This window comes from Orcinus orca, chromosome 7, assembly GCF_937001465.1.
Source record: "Orcinus orca chromosome 7, mOrcOrc1.1, whole genome shotgun sequence".
Lineage (NCBI taxonomy): Eukaryota > Metazoa > Chordata > Mammalia > Artiodactyla > Delphinidae > Orcinus > Orcinus orca.
Window position 1 is genome coordinate 65,443,246 of NC_064565.1, and position 24,650 is coordinate 65,467,895.

Sequence of the window (24,650 nt, forward strand, 5' to 3'; positions counted from 1 at the left end):
AATCTAGATGACAAAGGTTTTTAATATCATTCCATCCATTCAGCATTCTGAGGTGAGGAGGACGAAGTCCCAGCCAGAGAACTCTGACTCGGCATGATTTTCTGTTTGCTGTGCCAGCACCAGATTTTGGCGTCTGGTGTCCTGAGTTGGCTTCTCCTCTTACACATGGAGTGACTGTATCTGATCGCCTTCCTATCATTTCTACCTGACAATCAGGGTAGTGCACAGAACAGCTATCCCTTTGAGTCTGAAGTTTCAACAAACCTTTGGTGAGAAGCGTGTTAAAGGAAAGCAGGGCATTGACGGGTTTTCTGCATGGTGATGCCACATTTATACCCCATTCCCACCCCACCTCCCCAGGCAGTAACCTCGGCAAAAAATCTTCACAGCTTCTCAAATGGAACCAAACAGATTAGTCTCCTCTTTTTGCACATAGTTCACTTTTACCTGCAGACCTTGCCCCTCTGGAGTAAAGGAGTTCCTCCTTACTGTGAGGGGGAGGGGTTGGGCAAAGAAGAAATGATAGGCTAGGCCCAGATATTCTGCCCTGACCCCAATATTACAGTCTTAGAATGTTCAGCTGTGATAGTGAAAAGGTCTTCTTAACCTTCAGTACTATACCAACACCTTTATGCATGTACCATCTAGTCATCTAGTCAAGGGAGTGATTTTTGACCCCCTCCCTACTTTATACCCTGAAGCTATTACTGTCGCTGTTATTCTCTCCAGCTCTGCCCGCACTTTCCATATCATTGTCTGTCTTCTGTATTTTTTCATCGGACTTGCCAGAGAGCAAGACTGCAGGGTAAAAACTAGTCCATGTTAGAAGATTTACAAAAGTGACCACCCTAAGCTGGTTTAAATTAGTTCCATGTCTGTTTTAACTGAACTAGCAAACAGTGAGCTTGTCCTTGCTTAGATTCCACATGGTCCCCCAGCCACTTGCCCTCACAGGGACCTGGGAGTGGCTCAGGAACCTTGGAAGCTGAAAAGCCCCAACCACTGCCCCTTCCTGCCTTTGCTCAGGGGGAGCCCACAGCCTGCCAAGAACCACCGAGCACCCCACCTCTTCCCACTCCTTGTGGGGGTTTCAGAGTCAGGTGGTGGGGAAGACTAATAAGTCACTCAACTCCTGGAGCCTTAAGTCCTCACCTGTAAGTGAGGATGATAATAATACCTATCCCGTAAGGATGCAGTGAGTACTGAATAAACCCAGATGCTTCACAAAGCATCTGGAAGCGCTTCACAAATATGGGCTATTGGGGGGTGTGTGTGTGTGTGTGTGTGTGTGTGTGTGTGTTCTCCCAAGGTTCTACTGAGTTTTACACAATCGCAGGATAATTGCAAGGCTATTGTTTGCTTAAACCACACCTGCTGAGTAGAAATAACGCCAAACTCTGCTAAGATATAGGGAAACACTCCTAAACATTTTAAACATATATAGATTTTTTTTTAAATTTAATGTTGAATAGATAACCAAAAAGGACCTACTGTATAGCACAGGGAACTATACTCAATATCTTATAATAACCTATAACGGAAAAAAATCTAAAAAGGAATATATATATGTTTTCAGTTACATATATATATATGTATATATATGAATCACTTTGCTGTACACCTGAAACTAACACGACATTGTAAATCAACTTTATTTCAATAAAAAAAATTTTTTAAACTTAATGTTGTAAGTTTTACAATACTTATGATTAAATCTCCAAAATTTATCCTAAGGTTCTCATTCTTTGAGGAAAGCAAACCTAAAGGTAAAGACAATAACATTTTTTAAGTAAAGTATGGTAAAATATCATTCTCTGAGGTATTAAAACAGCACTTAATTGCTAGACAATTCCTGGTCTTTGGCGAGAGTTCATGGCAAAGATATTAAACTGCTGTTGAGGGTTAGGCAGAAGCAGCCGCATAGCACAGGGAGATCAGCTTGGTGCTTTGTGACCGCCTGGAGGGGTGGGATAGGGAGGGTGGGAGGGAGGGAGACGCAAGAGCGAAGTGATATGGGAACATATGTATAAGTGATTCACTTTGTTATAAAGCAGAAACTAACACACCATTGTAAAGCAATTATACTCCAATAAAGATGTAAAAAAAAAAAAAAGAAGTTAAACCGAAGATGATCATTATTTTCAATATTGTTATGTATTTAACCAGCAGATTTCCCACAAAGAGCCAGAACGTCTAACAGAACCTGAGAGCCAAGGTGTGGCAGGCCTGAGGCTGAGATCTAGCTGCTCGCCCTTGGAGTAAGAGCAGACCCTGCGTGAGGAGGAAAGGAGCCTCCGCCTCCTGACTGGAGTACACTGTGTAAGTGTCCACAGGTCTGAAGCAGCAGTGGAAGAACCTGGAAACTGCACCTGGGAAGCAGCAGGACAGACCTTTGCTGGAGAGCACAGCCCAGCTCAGGGTTGCTCCACTCAGCTCAAGCACAAAGGGCACTGCTTCCCCAGGGTTCGTTTGCTTCTCCTCACTCCACCCCCAGAAGAGGGCTGTGGAGCACTGTGTGGATTGCAATCCATGCCCACAAGTGCTGAGGGCCTTCCCTTGCTGGGTGGGTACGATGGGAGGCTGGCACCCAAGCTTCTCTTCTATTCAGCTGTGTGAGTTTGGGCAAACCCTTCCAACCCTTAGCTGCCTCATCTGTATATACAGGGCTAGGCTAGACATCGAAGGTCCCCCATCAGTGGAAGAGTCTATGTTTCTCAGGTGACAGCAGATCAAGACCGAAAATACATGTAAAGGAAATAAAAAATTTTACTTTTATAAAAAGTCACCTCACCTCATGGTTAGAAGAGTCACAAAAGAGTGGTTCAAGTCACGATTTCACAAACTTAATTACAACTAAACAAAACTAAACTTTACTTCATTAACGCAGATGACAGATAAAAGACGACTTACTGGTGATTCGATGTCCTCTAGGAGTAAAACAGAACAGCGTTCACATTTCAACAGTGTTTGGGCCCGATGCATTATTTTCTTGACAATTTTCTCCAGGTCAGTCTGTTCTTCAAAGAGGTCATTAACCACCTCTAGCAAAGCCTAGGAAAGATAAAGTGGATGTATTTAGGTGGCTAAGGGACTGAATTAAAATTTTTCTCTCAAAATTCCATTTAGTCTTTGCTATAAAAATATAAACATTTTTGTGTGGCTAATTTTTATAGTGTTTATGGTTGTTCTGACAAACTTCCATCATTTCATTTTATAACAGTCTTTTTTTATATGTAAATTTATTTATTTATTTTTGGCTATGTTGGGTCTTCGTTGCTGCATGCAGGCTTTCTCTAGTTGCAGCGAGCAGGGGCTACTCTTCGTTGCGGAGCACGGGCTCTAGGCACACAGGCTTCAGCAGTTGTGGCACGCGGGCTCAGTAGTTGTGGCTCGAGGGCTCTAGAGCGCAGGCTCAGTAGCTGTGGCACACGGGCTTAGCTGCTCCACGGCTTGTGGGATCTTCCCAGACCAGGGCTCGAACCCATGTCCCCTGCATTGGCAGGCAAATTCTTAACCATTGCGCCACAAGGGAAGTCCCTATAACACAGTCTTGAATTGTAAAATGTAACTTGAGAATACTGCCAGTCCATAAAATCCCACATAAGTTCCTCATATATCTGTATGACTATATTCCATATAGTTAATGACTACATGATCTCATATAATCATTATTGATAGGCTTTTCCCCTCCTACAGTAGTTTTTCTGCAATGTGACTAGGTATAAAACCAACATTTTATGAATAACAGATACCTGATTCTCTCTAATGCACATTTATTTCAGAAAATTACAAAGCATCTCTTCCTCACCAACCAGAAGAAATAGCTTCATGGTCAAACTCAAGACTTATTTTCACTAATACCCATCTCTCACAGAACTCTTTAAGAATCACAGTGGCGGATGCTACTTAAGTTTCAGAGCCTTCAAAAAAATATATAAAGACTCCATTAATCCCTCTACACAAGAAGTATTGCTTCATCCCAATCTGTCCAGGAGAACATTTAAATACCATTATACTTCTCAAAAAGAAATCACCATTAAAACTTCTATTAAAACAATAGAATGAAAAGCACAAAAATTAAAGAAAAAACTTAAATTCTAACTTGAAAACTGTATACTCATTTAAAAATGAAATTGTAATAACTTGTCATTCTATCCAGCTAAGTTAGCTTACAATTTATGCATTGAGATAATATTTATTTAGAATTTTTAATTACATGGATATTTCTGGAGGTGGAGGAATAGTGGGCCATTTACAGGTGGCAGATATTATGCCTCTATAAGAGTGCAATCAGAAAATTACACAGCCAGTGAATTGACCAGAGCCTGCTTTATTCAATAGAATTTAATAAGATGTGCACTCTCCAGTCTGACCTGTCACAAAAGGATTTCATGAGTTTTCAAATTCACATCTATTCTGGTAGATGGTGTTGACTAATTTTCAACTTTGGTAATGAATTTGATTTGTCCTGAAACCATTTGAAACATGTGCATATTCCTTCTCTGAGTCTATTCAGGTGGAAAAGCATTTGAATGAGTTAAGAGATCCATGAAATGAGTCTAGTTCACTGAGCATCTAAAATAGGACCCAATATCTTGGGTAGCGCTTTCTCTAAAGAGAGCTTGTGACTATGGCTAAGGGCCATGCATTGCTCTATGAACCCAAAGCAAAGAGAAACACCAGGAGGTGAAAAAAGTTTTAAATGTATCCTGTCCATTTGGCATTTGGACAGCAAATCACTGTAAGAGGTCAATGTGCGATAATTTCATGTGCAAATATAACATTAAAAATGAGGCGGGCTTCCCTGGTGGCGCAGTGGTTGAGAGTCCGCCTGCCGACGCAGAGGGCGTGGGTTTGTGCCCCGGTCCGGGAGGATCCCACGTGCCACGGAGCGGCTGGGCCCCGTGGGCCACGGCCGCTGAGCCTGCACGTCCAGAGCCTGTGCTCCGCAACGGGAGAGGCCACAACAGTGAGAGGCCCGCGTACCGTAAAACAAAAACAAAACAAAACAAAAATGAGGCAACTGTCTGCATAATTACCAACAAAATCCCCTGTTATTAAGGGAGAGGACATTATTTCCTTAATCATCCAGACTATTTCTTCAGATGGATCATATTAACTGAACAATTATTTAACTTTTCAATTTGTTGGGACTGCATGGATGGGGTCTCTGGGACCCATATACAAGAACTTTTATCTCAGAGGAAAAACTAATTGTGCCTTGAGTTTTGCACTGACAAATTACATTATAGTAATTTTATTGTTTCTAATTAAAAATTTCTGCTTTACTAACAAGTGATAAAAATTTCACAAATAACAATGCAGACTAGCTCCAAAATAAGAGAAAAAAAGAAGAAAATCTAGGATGACATGCAATTCAACAGACATTGGAAGCCTTGCACACAGCTGAATACTCCTTGCTTCTTGATGTCACTTGCATTTCCCCACCTCCTTCTTCTTATCACCTTTTTTGCTCCTGGGCTCATCCTTAGACCTCTTCCCTTTCTTACCCATATATTTTCCCCACCTGTAGCCTAGTTTTAAATACCATCTATATGCTGATGGTTCCCAAATATTAATCTCGAGTCTTCACATCTCCCCAAAACTCTAGATTCCTGTATCCAACTGTTTACTTGCCACCTGTACAAGCCTAAAGTCGTTTTCACTCATTTCCAATATCAGTAAGCCTTATATATTTTACTGCTAATTTTTTTGTATAATCTCTCACTTCTCACTGACCAACCACATTATTTCTCCTCCCCCCCAGTTTTATTGAGATATAATTGACATAAAACTTCGTGTGAGTTTATGGTGTACAATGTGATGATTTGATCCACCTATATATTGCAAAATGATTACTACACTAAGGTTAGTTAACACACCCATCACCTTACATAATTACATTTTTTGTGTGGTACGAACATTAAGAGTTATTCTCTCAGCAATGTTCAAGTACATAATACAGTATCATTAACTATAGTCACTATGCTGAACACTAGATCTCCAGAATTTATTCATCTTACAACTGGAAGTTTGTATACTTTGACCAACATTTCTTTTCCCTCACACCCCAATGCCTGGCAACTACCATACTACACTCTGCTTCTTTGAGTTCTGCTTTCCATAGATCCAACATATACATGAGATAATATAGTATTTGTCTTTCTCTGTCTGACTTATTTCACTTAGCACAGTGCCCTCAAGTTTCATCCATGGTGTCACAAGTGGTAGGATTTTCTTCTGTATTATGGCTAAATAACATTCCATTGTGTGTGTGTATGTGTGTATCACAATTTTCTTTATCCACTCATCTATTAGTGGACACTTAGGTTGTTTCCATGTCTTGGCTATTGTAAATAATGTTGCAATGAACATGGGAGTGCAGATATTTTTGAGCTAGTGATTTCATTTCCTTTGGATATATACTCAGGAGTGGAGTTGCTGGATCATATGGTAATTTTATTTTTAGTTTTTTGAGGAACCTCCATATTATTTTCTGTAATGGTTATACCAATTTATATTCCCATCAATAGTGCACAGAGGGTTCCCTTTTCTCCACATCCTCACCAACACTTGTTATCGCTTATCTTTTTGATAATAGCCATTCTAACAAGTATGAGGTGATATCTCATTGTAGTTTTAATTTGCATTTCCCTAATGATGTTGAGCATCTTTTCATGTGTCTATTGGCCATTTGTATGTCTTCTTAGGAAAAATGCCTATTCAAATCCTCTGCCTATTTTTTAATTGGATTACTTTTTTTTTTTTTTTTTTTTTGCTATTGAGTTGTATGAGTTCCTGATAAATTTTGGATATTAACCCCTTACTGATATGTATGATTTGCAAATACCTTCTCCCATTCCGTAGGTTGCTTCTTCATTGTGTTGTTTCTTTTGCTGTGAAGAAACTTTTTAGTTTGATGTAGTCCCACTTTATTTTTGCTTTTGCTGTTTGAGCTTTCATATCAGATCCAAAAAAATCATTGGAGCTTTTCCCCTACATTTTCTTCTAGGAGTTTTACAGTTTCAGGTCTCACATTTAAGTGTTTAATATTTTTCAAGGAAATTTTTGTGAGTGATGTAAGATACAGGTCTAATTTCATTCTTTTGCATGTGAATATCCAGGTTTCTCAACACCATTTATTGAAAAAAAACTACCTTTTCCCCATTGAGTATTCTTGGCTCCCTTGTCAAAGAGATGTTAACTATATATGCATGAGTTTATTTCTGGGCTCTTGATTCTATTCCATTGGTCTATGCGTCTGTTTTTAGTGCCAGTACCATACTATTTTGATTACTATAGCATTGAAGTATAGTTTTAAATCAAGAAGTGTGATGTCTCCAGCTTTGTTCTTCTTTCTCAGGATTGTTTTGGCTATTTGAGGTCTCTCCTCTCTGCTCTCTAGACACATGGACCAAGGTTTCTCCTACCCCAAGGCCTTTGCACTTGATATTTCCACTGCCTGGAATGTTCTTCCCAGATCTTTGTGTGGCTTTACTCCTTCATTTAATTCAGGTCTCTGCTCAAATATCATCTCTCTATAGACACTTCTTGATCACCTTCTGAAATAAACATCCTCTGAAACTATCCTTCAGCAACCAGTCTGTATTCCATTACCTCACTTCATTCTTCTTTATAGCACTTACCACTACCTGATACTATATTAATTTTTATTTGCTCGTTTGTCTCTTATCTACAGTTCCCACTAAAATAGTAAGTTCTATGAAGGCAGGGGCTTTGGACAGACAGTGTCTGAAGAGTACCACAAAATAAATACTTGTTGAGCGTGTAAATGAATACATGAGGATGCAAAGATTCATAATTCATGAAGTGTTCCTTAAGGAATTTAAAATGTAGTTGGAGAGGAAGGCCATCAATACATATTATACAGTGTGGTAAGTGCCCACAATAAAACAGTGGTGGTATATATAAGGCAAAACAACAAGCAAAGGAAAGATTAAATGGAAGACTGAGCTGGGTCCTGAAGGAAATGCAAGGCAAAAGCAGTGGGAGGAAGAAGGTGGACATAAGGCATTGAAGGCAGAGGAAGAAATATTACTAAGGGAATGAGAAAGTGAAACAGACTGTTTTCTGGAAATTGGGGACTGTATTGCTGGGATGTCCAATGAAAGGAGGAGAATGGTAAGACATGGGGCTAAAGATGACAACAGGATCCAAGTCAGAGAAAACAGGTGGTATGCTGTGCTAAAGAAGATAGCTGTAGCTGTCACTTGTCCCCTGTGAAATATTCATAAATCATAATGCTTAGCAAATGAAACTTTTAATCAATTTGATTACCAGTTAACTGAGGGTTTCTAACCTTTCTGAACATCTTCTTGTTAAACATATTTCTAAATTGTGACAGTAACTTCCCTATATTTAAAAGTATAGTGAGCCTAATATAATTTAATCTGTATTTGATCATTTTGCAATTATTTGAGCACCAGTCTTTGTTTTTGTTTTGTTTTGTTTTTTACTATTTAACCCTATAATTGGTGAAGGTATATGAGATCAATCCCTCTATGTGAGTTTCTTTATAATCTATAAGATGGTGTTTGTAGCATTATTGTCCAGTTACCTTGTGATGCTCTTCCAGGTAAACTTTCAATTCAAAATTTGTGAGGTGGGGTGAAATCATTTGTAACATACCTTGCTTCTTAAGGGAACTAAATTGCAAAAAATCACTAAATTGTGTTATTGTTTCAAAGCTATAAGTAAGCAAGAATATATCTGCTGCCTTGAAGTATAGATGTGAAATTAATTTCCTTTTTAAAAGAAGCTATTTCCTGCAAACAACAACAGAGAATTTATATCCACTTCCATTTGGGTTTATTGCTTAAAGGGGATCTTCAACCATAGACTTGAAGGATTATACAAATAAAAAGGATTCCTGGACTATTCAAAGATCATCCGCTGTTTTTAAAAGACATAATGACTCACAGACACTTGAAAGAGAGCTTTGAGGGTTGTCAGCAATGTTTCTTTCTACTCACCCTGCTTCTTTCATATTCTTTCCTTGAGGCAGCAAATAGCTGAGCATTAGATATGGCAATTCCGCAAAATGGAAGATACATCTGCATAACCTGGGGGCAAAGAGAGTGTTATGAACATTAAAACATAAAAATATGGAACTAAATTTCACATTTCCTTCATATGCCTGATTTCAATACTATCTTTTCAACCACAGAGACTGAGTATGGTGTTGTTGATACTAGTATCTTAACTTCAGAAGGAATATTTTTCAGAGTTAACTAGGGACAGTCAAGCTTTAACTAGGGACAGTCACATCTATGAAGATATAAAGTGAAGCAACAGACTGTGATGGCTGTGATACAGGAACTGTGTCTAAATCATCTTTGTATTCCTTCCTTGATCAATGAAAAATGAGTAAATGAAGTCTGATATATTTAGAATTTAAGGCAGTGCCCATACTCACACTTGGAGGTAGGCAGGATATAAGCCAATTTCTTTGCACATATGTATCCACAGCAGGGATCTCAGCTTGACGCTAGAACTCTGTCAGCTACAGACTTAAGCATGCCTGTTAGGATGGGCCCAGTAGGAACATAGGCGCCAGAGGGCCTAAGAGCCTCATGCAGAAGGGTTCAAATTGAACCCACTGCTCTGTTGCTATAACTACCCAGGAAAGGCTGGGTACCCTTTAAGAGAGCACTCCTCCTATGGGAAGAAACAGCCACGTGCGATGGGCATGATCCTAACAAAGATTTTCTTATCAAAGCGGGTCTAGGTCTAGGGATTCTCAGTAATTCCTGGCACTCTCACTCAAATTCATCTCCAGAATCTCTGATTCCAGAGAGAGAGAGAGAGAATGTCTCAAGTAAAAACCGAAAGAATTCTTTCTATAAACTCTTCACAATGTAGGACATTGTGAAAAGAGACAACGCTTTGGGATTTTCTAAAGTAGAGGGAAACGGGCATGTGGGCATGTTTTATATAACAGTCAGTTTCTCTCTTTCTCTGTCTCTCTCTCTCTCACACGCACCATGATGCCATGTCAAGAGGCAGCAGCAAAACCGAGCAGTTCCTGCCATGCCCAGAAGAGGGCAGTGCAGTGCTCACGGTGGGTGAGGGATGCAAACAGCAGAGGTAGATCCACCCAGGAGCAAGCGTGAGACACCCCTGGGATACCCAGAACAGAATTACCTGGAGTGGGAGGTGCTTTTGTAGAGGGGCTGGAGGTGAACAAAAGATGATTGGCACTTCACAATCCCTATCATTTCTTTCCTATTAAAATCTTGCTTTGGCTACCTGGGCATACTCAACTCTGACAGTGTCCCTAAAAGTAATTCAGAATTTTGTAGAAGTGAATGCTGAGATCCCACTTTTTACTGAGATATAGTTGATGCAGAATATTATATGTTTCAGTTGTACAACATAGTGATTCACAATTTTTAAAGGTTATGTTCCACTCATAGTTATTATAAAATTTTGGCCATATTCCCTGTGTAGTACAATATATCCTTGTAGCTTATTTTATACATAATAGTTTGTTCCTCTTAATCCCCTACCCCTATCTTGTCTCTCTCCCCACTGGTAACCACTAACTTGTTCTCCATATCTGTGAGTCTGCTTCTTTTTTGGTATATTCACTAGTTTGTTTTATTTTTTAGATTCCACATGTAAGTGATATCATACAGTATTTGTCTGTCTCTGTCTGACTTATTTCACTTAGCATAATGCCCTCCAAGTCCATCCATGTTGCTGCAAATGGCAAAATTTCATTTCTTTTTTTTATGACTGGGTAGTATTCCATTGTGTGTGTGTATGTGTGTGTGTGTGTGTATACACACACACACACACACACACACACCCCACATCTTCTTTATCCATTCCTCTGTTGATGGACACTTAGGTTGTTTCCATATCTTGGCTATTGTAAATAATGCTGCTATGAACATTGGGATGCATGTATCTTTTCGAATTAGTGTTTTTGCTTTTTTCAGATATCAATCCAGGAGTGGGATTGCTGGGTCATATGGTAGTTCTATTTTTAGCTTTTTGAGAAACCTCCATACTGTTTTCCACAGTGGCTGCACCAATTTATGTTCCCACCAACAGTGTACAAAGGTTCCCTTTTCTCTACATCTTTGTCAACATTTGTTATTTGTGGTCTTTTTGATGACAGCCATTCTGATAGGTGTGAGGTGATAGCTGAGACCCCACTTTTAAAGAAGGGAGAATTAAGGTATTGAATAGAGGTTAAAAAAATCAATGAATTGATTTTTACAGATATTTTCAGGATAAATTCCTTCACTGACTCTGATTCAAAATAAACTAATATTTAATGAGGACCTGCTATGTGTCAGACACTCTCACTTCATTTCTTCATTTGAATCTCACATCACCTCCTCATGGAGGAACATTATGTACATTTTAGAGATCAGGAAACCCAGGAAACTTGCTCAAACCTACAAAGGAACTCAGGTCATCACATTCTACAACTGGTGATCATTCCTTACAACATGTTGCCTTCTAGAACTAGATATTATTTCTGTCACCCGCTCTTCCTGCCAGTCCCCCTCATGCCTTAGGAAGTATGTTGGTAAGTCGTATAAAGCTGTTGACCTAAAGCTGCCAGATATACTGCCAGAATTTCCCTGCCTTTAGCCAGAATGGGACCACTTTCAACATCACTTACACACACACTGAGCACCTTCCTTGCAGTTTTCTGGGGGTTTTTTTCTACCGTGGAGACAGTGACTATGATGGAGGTGGAAGAGAGAAGATATGGTTAACTTTCCACTTCTTCCTTCCTTCCTCCCTCTCTCCCTCCCTCCCTCCCTCTTTTCTTTCCTTCCTCCCTCCCTTCCTTCCTCCCTTCCTTCCTTCCTTCCTTCCTTCCTTCCTCCCTTCCTTCCTTCCTTCCTCCCTTCCTTCCTTCCTTCCTTTAGTTGCCTTCTGGGGCCAAGTATTATATAATGTGGTTTATAGGTCAAGCAAGTAGGAAGAAGAGAATGACTAAAGGAACATGTGAAATATATATATATATATATATATATATATATATATATATATACACACACACATAAAACTGAAGATTACTATTGATGGAGACGATACATACCTTCATGACACACTGCAAACTGAGAGGGGGTCTTTACTTACCAAGGGAATGATCTATACTGTGTCATTCACTGGCACAACAATTCAACACTCTGGGGCCACACTCAGCTCCATTATGGATAACTATATGACAATCTATATAATTTCTAAATAAATGTGCAGGAGAAGTGGTCAAATACATTTTGAAAGAAGGGAATAAGAAGAAGCTGAAGCATTATGGAAATAGGAGATAATGAAAAATAAAAATATTTTTATATCTTTTGTCCATTCCAGTGCAAAAGATGTCTTTTTTAGAAAAAGATATACTGTTCTATTCTGCTCTTTCTGAAATTCCCCTCCTCCAAGAAAAAATACTAATTTGGCCTTCACCATCTAGTTTCTGAATGCCAAAAGATCTAAAAAGCCTTAAATGACTAAGAAGCTAATGAGTCTGTACACCCTTGTGCAGCACTTTTCAGCTTGAAAGCACTTTATGAACATTGGCTAATTAATCTTTACAACATCCCACTCAAAAAAGTAGTTAAACTGAAAATCATTAAACAGTGTGAAAAAGTCACTTTAGCCCTGGAAACTCATGAAAAGTATCACTAATAAGCATAAAATCTGAGCACTGGGACTGTCCATCAATATCCTAAAGAAAGACAGTAGGTACTGAGCACTTTCAAACTTGCAGACCACAGAGTAAGGCTATTCAAGCCCCATGGTCTGGTCTGGTCCAATTATATATCATTAAAGAACACTGGAGGTCTACACTGGAGGTTCACAGTGAGGGGCCTGGGGCCATCCCCTTTATGGACCCCACTCCTGAAAGCAACACAGCTGGAGGGGCCACATCACTGTCAGCCAAATTAATGGGTGAGGGGATTTCCCACCAACACCTCTTTTCTCTGTGCAGACCCTGAGATTTGTGCTCTCAAGTCACTTCTGCCCTCAGGCATTAACTATAAGGCAAAGCTTCACTGATTCAAGCCACACTGATTTTGGAACTGGGGATTATTTAATAATTGTAATTCAAAAGCTAAATAAACTCCTCAAGTAGAGTAATTTGGAAAATAAGTTATCAAAATAGGAAACAGTCACAGTATTTTCACATAATGAAACATCTTCTACATCTTTCAGAAATAGAATATTTGAAATAGTAAAAAATTAGTTTGAAGTTTTCTAGGAACTCCAGAGGAAATTCCTGCTACCAGAGGTATAGTTTAGTTCACTGTAATTTTGTTTCTATGCAAATTCAGTAAAGACAATATGTCGGGTTTTTATTTTGAGAATCAGAATAACAAATGCATCTTGTCAGATCACACCAAAGTATATACTCTTGGCTAAAGCATGCCTTTTTCTCTCAGAGCTGTGCCCTCTTTGAAGAAAAGTCTCCAAAAAATACACAGAGGCATAAAGTACCAACTTTGTTTCAAAAAACATTGGCATGGAGTAGATGATCCAATTACATATTTTTTTGCAACTGTCCACTTTAGGAATTAACACTCATAAAGAGAATGGGGTGGGAGGAGAATTGTATTCACAAAAGATGCAGGAGAGCAAGATGGCAAATGAGGAAGGAAAGGTTCACTGGTCCTCCACTTTCTCTTCGTAGGAGAGGGGGATGTAAGTGCTTCTGCTCCTGCCCCTAGGTATTAAAGCTGGGCCCCCAGAAGAATTGGAGTGAGCACCCTATCCTCACCTCTCTCCTTGAAGCTAGTATTGGCTAAAATATCCACAAGAGGACAAGCTTCTGCACGGTAGACTGGTCGAGTCCAATTCCTGGCAAGTAGCTGTACAACATCAAATACTCTCTTGGACTTTTTAGAGGCTGTGGTCCGCTGAGCACCTGAATCATGCAGGTACTAATCACATCAACCAATAATCTTATCTCTATGTGACCCCATTCCCCACCCCCGAGACTTTAGAAAAATAACCCTCTTATGTCCACAGGCAGTTCTAAATTCCCACCCACTTATTCACAGATATCGAAGGGAAAACCCATTTCAGAAGCTGTGTTCTTTCTAAGATAATTTGGATTGTCATAAGATTTCAACAGAAAATAAAAGTACTCGTATTTCCACCACTCAGAGGTAACCATCATTAACATTCTGGAGACCATCATTCAACTTTTCCTCTCTCTCTTTCTCTCTTCACATAAACTCGAATAGGTGTATTATATAATAATAATAATCCTGTATGTAATATTTTGCTATCTGCTTTTTTCACTTTTTATAACCAACTATCACTTATAATGGCCAATTTTTATGGATGCAAAAATATCCCATTGTGTAGTCTGGAAAAAGAAAATGCATGGAGAAACAAAGTAGATTAGTGGTTGCCTTGCAATTAAATCTTTGCACATCCCATTATTATTTTCTTAAAATAAAGCCCTAATATTTGAACTTATTTATTTAACACACGTTTACATGGCACTTCCTCTGAATCAGGCAGTATTCTGCATGATTTACTATTGTTAATTCATTGATGTGTGTACACTTTTAAATAACTCCTAACAATAAACACATTTTTAGTTTTCGTTTAAAAAAATCCAACAGTATAGAAGTACATACATTAAAATAACTACAGATCCCCCTTCGTTTCCTGTCCTGCTACCCACTCCTCTCCCAAGGAACAACCGCTATTAGCATTTACAGTGTATTCTTCTGGGTACTTTTTTATGAACTGCATACATATAATATCTAGTCTTAGGGTGGTGGTAAACACAATAGGGATCACACTGTAAGTTATGTTCTATGCCTTCTTTTTCACCTGGCAATATATCTTGGAAATCATTGTCAGTTACTTAATTCTTTTAATCTCTGCCTAATATTCTAGGGGGTGGATGTACCTATTAGTAGAGGTTCACATTGTTTCCAATTTTTCCTTATTACAAGTAACACTGCCATAAACTTTCTTACAAATATATCTTTGTTCACCTGGACAATACTTCTGTTGGACAGAGTCCTAGAAGTGAAATTTTAAGGTTGCAGAATATGTGCATTAAAAAAAACTTAAGAGCTACTGCCAAACCAACCTCCAAAAACAATCTACCAATTTATATCCCCACTAAAAGTGATGCCCTTCTCATGTAACATTGGGTATTATTATCCTTTTAAAATTATGTCTATATGATCAATTAAATCAATACTCATTTTTGTATCAACTTACATTAGATTACTAGTGATACTGAACACTTTACATAATTTCTTGGTTATCTCTTTTTTTCTTAATGTGCCCTATTTATTTTTTCTTACTGGACATTCATCTATCTTTATTGCTTAGTAAGGACTCTTTATATTCTAAGAATATTAACCATCTTTCATTTTTGAAAATCATGACTCTTTCTTGATAATTAGCAATTGCCATCTATGTGATATGGTCCAATGGGTCTACAAGCTATGATTGCTTTGTCTAAGATGAATAGATATCATGGCTCAGTAAACTTGGCCTACTCCTTCTCACTGTGTGAAGAAAAATTTACAGCAATATCTACCTATGTAACTCTGTCAAGGTTATTTTTGTAAGTAGGTTGACCTACATATCTCAGCCTGCCCAGTTGCTCCATTCGTTTTTGTAACTCAAAGTTCCTGTAAGAAATCAGTTTAAGCTACATTTTGATCCAGGCATTCTTGAGTCTTAACTATTAATATTGTTATGATCTCTCCACTTACCAAGCATAGGTATAAATGCAGGAAGACACACTATATAGTAATTTAGTCATGGTATCAACACCCTGATGCTAGAAAAATTCTATTATATCACAATCAATGTATGAACAGAAAAAATTCTCTTAGACTATTTTCTGATGAGAAATACATACATTTTTCTTTACATTTGAAACACAGTCACATGATTTCTTCCTATTAGCAGCACAATACTTCCTTTAGCCATCTCATTTATCTAGCGCCTTGTTTTTTATAACTCATGGTTCTTAAAGTAGTGGACATTTTATATAAATGGAATCACATAATATTTGGCCTTTTGTGTCTGGCTGACTGCTTTCACATAGTATACTGTTTACAAGGTTCATCCATGTTATAACATGTATCAGTAGTTCATTCCTTTAAAATTTTCTTTTAATTAATAGACTTTATTTTTTAGAGCAGTTTTAGTTTTACCCAAAAGTTGAGTAGAAAGCACAGAGATTTCCCATATACCTTCTTCCCTCCCGCAACATACACAGTGTCCCCAATTATTAACATCTTACGTTAGGTGTGGCACATTTGTTAAAATTAGTGAGCCAGTATTGATACATTACTATGAACTAAAGTTCACAGTCTACATTAGGGTTCAATCTTTGAGTTGCATATTCTATGTGTTTTGACACATGTATAATGACATGTACCCACCATTACAATGTCATACAGAATAGTTTCATTGACCTAAAAATTCCTTCTGCTCTGTCAATTCTTTCCTCCCTCCCTCTCCCCAAGCCCCTGGCAACCAGTGATCTTTTTACTGACCCCACAGTTCTGCTGTTTCCAGAATGTCATATGGTTGGAATCATATAGTATGTGGCCTTTTCATATTGGCTTCTTTCACTTAGCAATATTCATTTAAGGTGTCTTCATGTTTTTTCATGGTTGGATAGCTCATTTTTTTAAATCACTGAATAATAGTCCATTATATGGATGTACTACAGTTTGTTTATCCTATTAAAGGCATCTTGGTTGCTTCCAAGTTTTGGCAATTTTGAATAAAGCCTGCTGTAAACCATTCAGGTGTGTTGTGGTATCTCCTTGTTGTTTTAATTTGCAGTTCCCTCGTGACATGTGATGTTAAGCATCCTTTCATATGTTTATTTGCTATCTGTATATCTTTCTTGGTGAGGTATCTGTTCAGATCTTTTGCCCATTTTTAAATTGAGTTGCTCGCTATTGTTGTGTTTTAATTCTTTATATATTTTGGATACTAGTCCTTTATAGCTATGTGTTTTGCAAAGATTTTCTCCCAGTCTGGAGCTTATCTGTTTATCATATGTTATTTCTGTATAAAGCTTAACCAGACTTTTTGTTTGTTTCTATTCTGATTCCAGAGAACTTTAGGCTTAATACAAAGTTGTAACGTATTTCCTCATCTACTCTCGACCTTATCTCAATATCAGTCCACACAGGACGATATCTTTTTTCCTAGGCCCAAGGAAAAAGGCATGTTTTGTCTGTGGAGGCAAGTCATTTGCTGGAGTTTTTCATTCTGTCCTTTCTGAGAGACCTTAGGCCCTTCCTCTCTATCATCATCATTTCTGTCTCTTGTGTCCAACTCCTCTCCTCTCCCTTCAAAGGGGAATGTGTTCCCCTTCACCTGGTATTGCTGTTTCCATCTTCACTGTGTGACCTACATCTGCTTGTCTTCAGGTCCTCACATCCTACCTTCTAGCTTACAACCTTCAGTCTACAGGAAGATTGTCTATAACTTTCCAATCACAAGATCATAAGATCCATCAACTATTCTAAGTTCTCTCTGAAGCCTTTAACACTTGATCACCAGCTAGATATTAAAACCTTGGTTTCCATGTACTATACACTCCTATTTCTCTTTCTGTGTTTCTGATTCCCCCATTTAAGTTATAATTCCAGATTCAGTCTTTGGCCTTCTAATCCTCGTTTTTTACAATTTCCCTCTGATTGATTTATTCATACAATATAAGAATCCTACAAAATAAGGTGGGTTGGCCATGCAAGGATTAACCTTTGACCAAGAGTTAGCTAGAAAAGACAACAAACTTGGTACAGCCAGATATTTAAGGTAGCTGAGAAACTTCCTCCGGCTTACTTGCTTCTCCTACCTCACTCTTGCACTTCGGTCCATGGCTAATTCCTTTTGCCTCTGACTTCATTCTCCTATTTTCCTACCCCATTTCCTCTCAGCCCCGCTCTGCTATTTCTCAGGTTTAGGTTTTGGAGTTTCTGACCCTGATCCACCAACCTGAGTTCTGAAAACATTTGCTTCCTCTATCTTATAGTCTAATTTTAGCATTGCTGGTCCTAAATTGAACTCAACTCTGAATTCAACCTTATTAACTAAATAGGTGCCAAAGTCTCTTTCTCTTACCTGTGTCTCAATGGTAACCTGTGGGATGATTCTCAAAGTTGGTGCTTTGGTGCTGACCTTTTCTCTGTGCTGTAGCTCCACATCACCAGTTGCCTACAGGACATTTCAACTTGGAAGTCTGTTTACTGCCTTAAACTCAGCATTCCACAACCAAGTTTGTCATTTCAATCCCCCTCTCTTCCTGAAGAAAGAGCTTCCTTCTCCAAAATGCCCCATGTGCCAAAAGAACCATTAATGATTTAATCACCCAGTTCCAAACCCTTGAAGTCCTCTTGGATTGTTGTCCATAAATAGGCATAATCACATCATAGCAATTCAGCAGTTTTTGAAGCCTCCATCTCCATACCATTGAGCTTCTCTGGCTCAGCACTACCAACCCTCACCATCTCTGAATTATTTTAACTGTAGCCAAGACACTCTCATCCTTACAATGTGTCAAGAACTCATTAACCTCAGGTTTCCCATCCAGAAAAGTCATGAGTTTAAACACACTGACTGTTCATCCCAATGTTTCCTGTTGTCATAAGTAAAGAAGGTAAGAAACTATATAAAGGCCTTACACATATTAAAAACCAGGTTTTTTTTAAACTACTTTTGTATGAGCATTTTTACACCACACACAGTATTTTTAAAAAATCTCATTAGAAGCTCTTCAGAAAGTATCTCCAATATTTAAGACTATGGCTAAGTATTTTATAGATGCTTATGGAAGATATGTAATAATCTCAGGAAGAATAGTGAGGAAATATAAAATTGCTATTCACAGTAATGCATGAGACCCAGAGGGGATTCTTCTAGTTATCTATCTTTTTTCATTTTCCAAAAATAATTTGTCATCAAAATGCAACACCAATGACATGGATAATAAACCACACTATTTTTTAATTTCCGGCAATATTCTCCAGTGGAGAAGAAACAGAGAAGGTTATGAAAAATATGCTTAGAGCATTAATATTTAATTAATGTAATAGGACTCTAAAATGAATATTATAACTGTAAAAGCCTTGTAAGTTGTGTCTATGCAACTAAAATACAGAACTGGTACCTAGTAAATTCAGGACATTCTTAATGGACAACCTTGAACACAGAGAGAGCTTAAAGCTTGGCCTAACAACAAAGAGAAATTTGGAAGGGCTAATCGTTTATTACCAGAGTGGCATATCAATCCAAAGAGGTGAGGGAGAAGCATTCCATGTGGTTCATCAGTAGTTCAGCCAAGGTCTCTCATTCTGTATCTTAGAACAGTCTAGCTGACAAGCTAGGAAGCAATCTTCAAAACCATCATGCGTTACTGCCCCCATAAGCACTTCCCACTTTCAACCAGGTTCAGCCAGTCGGCAATAGTGTCTCATCGCTTCCTTTAGGTGCTGTTTCTCTTCAAAATTCAACTATTTATTTTCAGGGGTAGATTCCATATGAGTAAGCCAAAGAACAAAAATTCAAACCCAAAGAAATGGATGGAAGGAAGGAATTAATAAAAATAAAATCTGAAAATAATAAATGGGAAAACAACCAGCAAAACTGATAAATTATTCCAGAAAAGGTCCTTGTAGAGAAAATCAATAAAACATACATAAATCACTAGCTAGTTTAATCAGGGGAAAAAGGGACTTCCCTGCTGAGCCAGTGGTTAAGACTCTGCACTCCCAATGCAGGGGCACGGGTTCGATCCCTGGTGGGGGAACTAAGAACCCTCATGCTGCACGACGTGGGCAAAAAAAAAAAAAAAGAATCGGGGGAAAACCCCACAAATATATTAAAACAGAAATGATAAAGAAAATATAATCACAGCCAAAGAAAAAAATAAAAGAACTATAATAGACTCTCCACACAACCCTAAGCTTATATATTCGAAAAGTTATATATTGGCAAGTTGTGAATTTTAAGGAAAATATAAATTAACAAAATTGAATCAAAAAGAATGAGAAAATTTGAGTAAAGCAGTCACCACAGAAATAAATAATAGAGAGAGTTGTAATGGAATCATTCTCAGAAAAGGTGTCAGGTGTAGATGTCTTCATAGGAAAATTCTTTCAAACCTTCAAGAACAAGGTACTTCATAAGCTATTCAACTATTCCAGAATCCAGAGAAATACAGAAAACCCTCAAATATTTTCTGAAGACACAATAATTCTGACAGCATATACTAATAAAAATAGAACAGATCATTTTAGAGGATTGGTTCAAGATGGCAGAGTAGAAGGACATGCTCTCAACTAACTGCTGAACAATCACTGACAGGAAGACACTGGAACTCACCAAAAAAGATGCCCCACATGCAAAGACAAATGAGAAACCGCAATGAGATGGTAGGAGGGGCGCTATCACAATAAAATCAAATCCTATAACTGCTGAGTGGGTGACGTACAAACTGGAGAACACTTATACCACAGAAGTCAACCCCCTGGAGTGAAGGTTCTGAGCCACATGGCAGTCTTCCCAACCTGGGGGTTTGGCAACGGGAGGAGGAATTCCTAGAGAATCAGACTATGAAGGCTAGCGGGATTTGATTGCAGGACTTCGGCAGGACTGGGGGAAACAGAGACTCCACTCTTGGAGGGCACACACAAAGTAGTGTGTGCATCGGGACCCAGGGGAAGGAGCAGTGACCCCATAGGAGACTGAAGCAGACCTACCTGCTAGTGCTGGAGGGCCTTCTGCAGAGGTGGGAGGCAGCTGTGGCTCACCAAGGGACAAGGACACTGGCAGCAGAAGTACTGGGAGGTACTCCTTGGCCCTCCCAGAGTCTGCCATTAGCCCCACCAAAGAGCTGGGTAGGCTTCAGTGTTGGGTTGCCTCAGGCCAAACAACCAACAGGGAGGGAACCCAGCCCTACCCACCAGCCGACAAGTGGTTTAAAGTTTTACTGAGCTCTGCCCACCAGAGCAACAGCCAGCTCTACCCACCACCAGTCCCTCCCATCAGGAAACTTCCACAAGCCTCTTAGATAGCCTCATCCACCAGAGGGCAGACAGCAGAAGCAAGTCAATCCTGCAGCCTGTGGAACAAAAACCACATTCACAGAAAGATAGACAAGATGAAAAGGCACAGGGCTATGTACCAGATGAAGGAACAAGATAAAAGCCCCCAAAAGCAACTAAATAAAGTGGAGATAGGCAACCTTCCAGAAAAAGAATTCAGAATAATGATAGTGAAGATGATCCAGAACCTTGGAAAAAGAATGGAGGCAAAGATCGAGAAGATGCAAGAAATGTTTAACAAAGATCTAGAAGAATTAAAGAACAAACAAACAGAGATGAACAATACAATAACTGAAATGAAAACTAGACTACAAGGAATCAGTAGCAGAATAACTGAGGCAGAAGAACGGATAAGTGACCTGGAAGACAGAATGGTGGAATTCACTGCTGTGGAATAGAATAAAGAAAAAAGAATGAAAAGAAATGAAGACACCTAAGAAACCTCTGGGACAACATTAAACGCAACAACATTCGCATTATAGGGGTCCCAGAAGGAGAAGAGAGAGAGAAAGGACCAGAGAAAATATTTCAAGAGATTATTGTCGAAAACTCTAACATGGGAAAGGAAATAGCCACCGAAGTCCAGGAAGTGCAGGGAGTCCCATACAGGATAAACCCAAGGAGAAACATGCCAAGACACATAGTAATCAAATTGGCAAAACTTAAAGACAAAGAAAAATTACTGAAGGCAGCAAGGGAAAAATGACTAATAACATACAATGGAACTCTCATAACGTTAACAGCTGATTTCTCAGCACAAACTCTACAAGTCAGAAGGGAGTGGCATGATATACCTAAAGGGATGAAAGGGAAGAACCTACAACCAAGATTACTCTACCCGGCAAGGATCTCATTCAGATTCGATGGAGAAATCAAAAGTTTTACAGACAAACAAAAGCTAAGAGAATTCAGCACCACCAAACCAGCTCCACAGCAAATGCTAAAGGAACTTCTCTAAGTGGGAAACACAAGAGAAGAAAAGGACCTACAAAAACAAACCCAAGACACTTATGAAAATGGTAACAGGCACATACATATCGATAATTACCTTAAACATGAATGGATTAAATGCTCCAACCAAAAGACACAGTCTTGCTGAATAGATACAAAAACAAGACCCATATAGATGCTGTCTACAAGAGACCCACTTCAGACTTAGCGACACATACAGACTGAAAGTGAGGGGATGGAAAAAGATATTCCCATACACATGGAAATCAAATGAAAGCTGAGTGGCAATACTCATATCAGATAAAATAGACTTTAGAATAAAGAATGTTACAAGACACAAGGAAGGACATTACGTAATGATCAAGGGATCAATCCAAGAAGAAGATATAACAATTATAAATGTATATGCACCCAACATAGGAGCACCTCAATACATAAGGCAACTGCTACAGGCTCTAAAAGAGGAAATCAACAGTAACACAACAAGAGTGGGGGCCGTTAACACCTCATTTACACCAAAGGAAAGATCATCCAGACAGAAAATTAATAAGGAAACACACACTTTAAATGACACAATAGACCAGATAGATTTAATTGATATTTATAGGACATTCCATCCAAAACAGCAGATTACAATTTCTTCTCAAGTGCGCATGGAACATTCTCCAGGATAGATCACATCTTGTGTCACAAATCAAGCCTCAGTAAATTTAAGAAAAATGAAATCATATCAAGCATCTTTTCTGACCAAAATGCTTTCAGATTAGAAATCAATTACAGGGAAAAAAACGTAAAAAACAAAAACACGTGGAGCCTAAACAATACGTTTCTAAATAACCAAGAGATCACTGAATAAATCAAAGAGGAAATCAAAAAATACCTAGAGACAAATGACAACGAAACACAACAATCCAAAACCTAGGGGATGCAGCAAAAGCAGTTCTAAAAGGGAAGTATATAGCTATACAAGCCTATCTCAAGAAAAAAGAAAAATCTCAATCTAACATTACACCTAAAGGAACTAGAGAAAGAAGAACAAACAAAACCCAAAGATAGCAGAAGGAAAGAAATCATAAAGATCAGAGCAGAAATAAATGAAATAGAAACAAAGAAAACAATAGCAAAGATCAATAAAACTAAAAGCTGGTTCTTTGAGAAGATAAACAAAATTGATAAACCATTAGCCAGACTCATCAAGAAAAAGAGGGAGAGGACTCAAATCAAAACAATTAGAAATGAAAAAGGAGAAGTTACAACACACACCGCAGAAATACAAAGCATCCTAAGAGACTACTACAAGCAACTATATGCCAATAAAATGGACAACTGGAAGACATGGACAAATTCTTAGAAAGGTATAACCTTCCAAGAATGAACCAGGAAGAAAGAGAAAATATGAGCAGACCAATCACAAGTAATGAAATTGAAACTGTGATGAAAAATCTTCCAAGAACAAAAGTCCAGGACCAGATGGCTTCACAGGTGAATTCTATCAAACATTTACAGAAGAGCTAACACCCATTCTTCTCAAACTCTTACAAAAAATTGCAGAGGGAGGAACACTCCCAAACTTGTTCTATGAGGCCACCATCACCCTGATACCAAAACCAGACAAAGATACTACAAAAAAAGAAAATTACAGACCAATATCACTAATGAATATAGATGCAAAAATCCTCAACAAAATACTAGCAAACAGAATCCAACAACACATTAAAAGGATCATACACCATGATCAAGTGGGATTTATTCCAGGAATGCAAGGATTCTTCAATATAAGCAAATCAATCAATGAGATATACCATATTAACAAATTGAAGGATAAAAACCATATGATCATCTCAATAGATGCAGAAAAAGCTTTTGACAAAATTCAACAGCAATTAATGATAAAACCTCTCCAGAAAGTGGCATAGAGGGAACCTACCTCAACATAATAAAGGCCATATATGACAAACCCACAGCAAACATCATTCTCAATGGTGAAAAGCTGAAAGCATTTCCTCTAACATCAGCAACAAGACAAGGATGTCCACTCTCACCACTATTATTCAACATAGTTTTGGAAGTCCCAGCCACGGCAATCAGAGAAGAAAAAGAAATAAAAGGAATACAAATTGGAAAAGAAAAAGTAAAACTGTCAGTGTTTGCAGATGACATGATGGTATACATAGAGAATCCTAAAGATGCCACCAGAAAACTACTAGAGTTAATCAATGAATTTGGTAAAGTTGTAGGATACAAAATTAATGTGCAGAAATCTCTTGCATTTCTATAAACTAATGATGAACAATCTGAAAGAGAAATTAAGGAAACACTCCCATTTACCACTGCAACAAAAAGAATAAAATACGTAGGAATAAACCTACCTAGGGAGACAAAAGGCCTGTATGCAGAAAACTATAAGACACTGATGAAAGAAATTAAAGATGATACAAACAGATGGAGAGATATACCATGTTCTTGGATTGGAAGAATCAACATTGTGAAAATGACTATACTACCCCAAGCAATATACAGATTCAGTGCAATCCCCATCAAATTACCAATGGCATATTTATAGAACTAGAACAAAAGATCTTAAAATTTGTATGGAGACAC

At 38.3% G+C, this 24,650-nt stretch overlaps 1 protein-coding gene across 1 annotated transcript in view; it reads right to left on the reverse strand.

Moving 5' to 3' along the window:
- PDE11A (phosphodiesterase 11A) overlaps positions 1-24,650 on the reverse strand; it is a 420,363-nt gene that overhangs the window by 256,086 nt on the left and 139,627 nt on the right. The window contains exons 3-4 of the mRNA XM_004267363.3: positions 8,994-9,083; positions 2,911-3,051 (exon numbers count right to left, since the gene is read on the reverse strand). Coding sequence (XP_004267411.2) covers positions 2,911-3,051; positions 8,994-9,083 — 231 coding nt within the window. The remainder of the gene's footprint in view (positions 1-2,910; positions 3,052-8,993; positions 9,084-24,650) is intronic.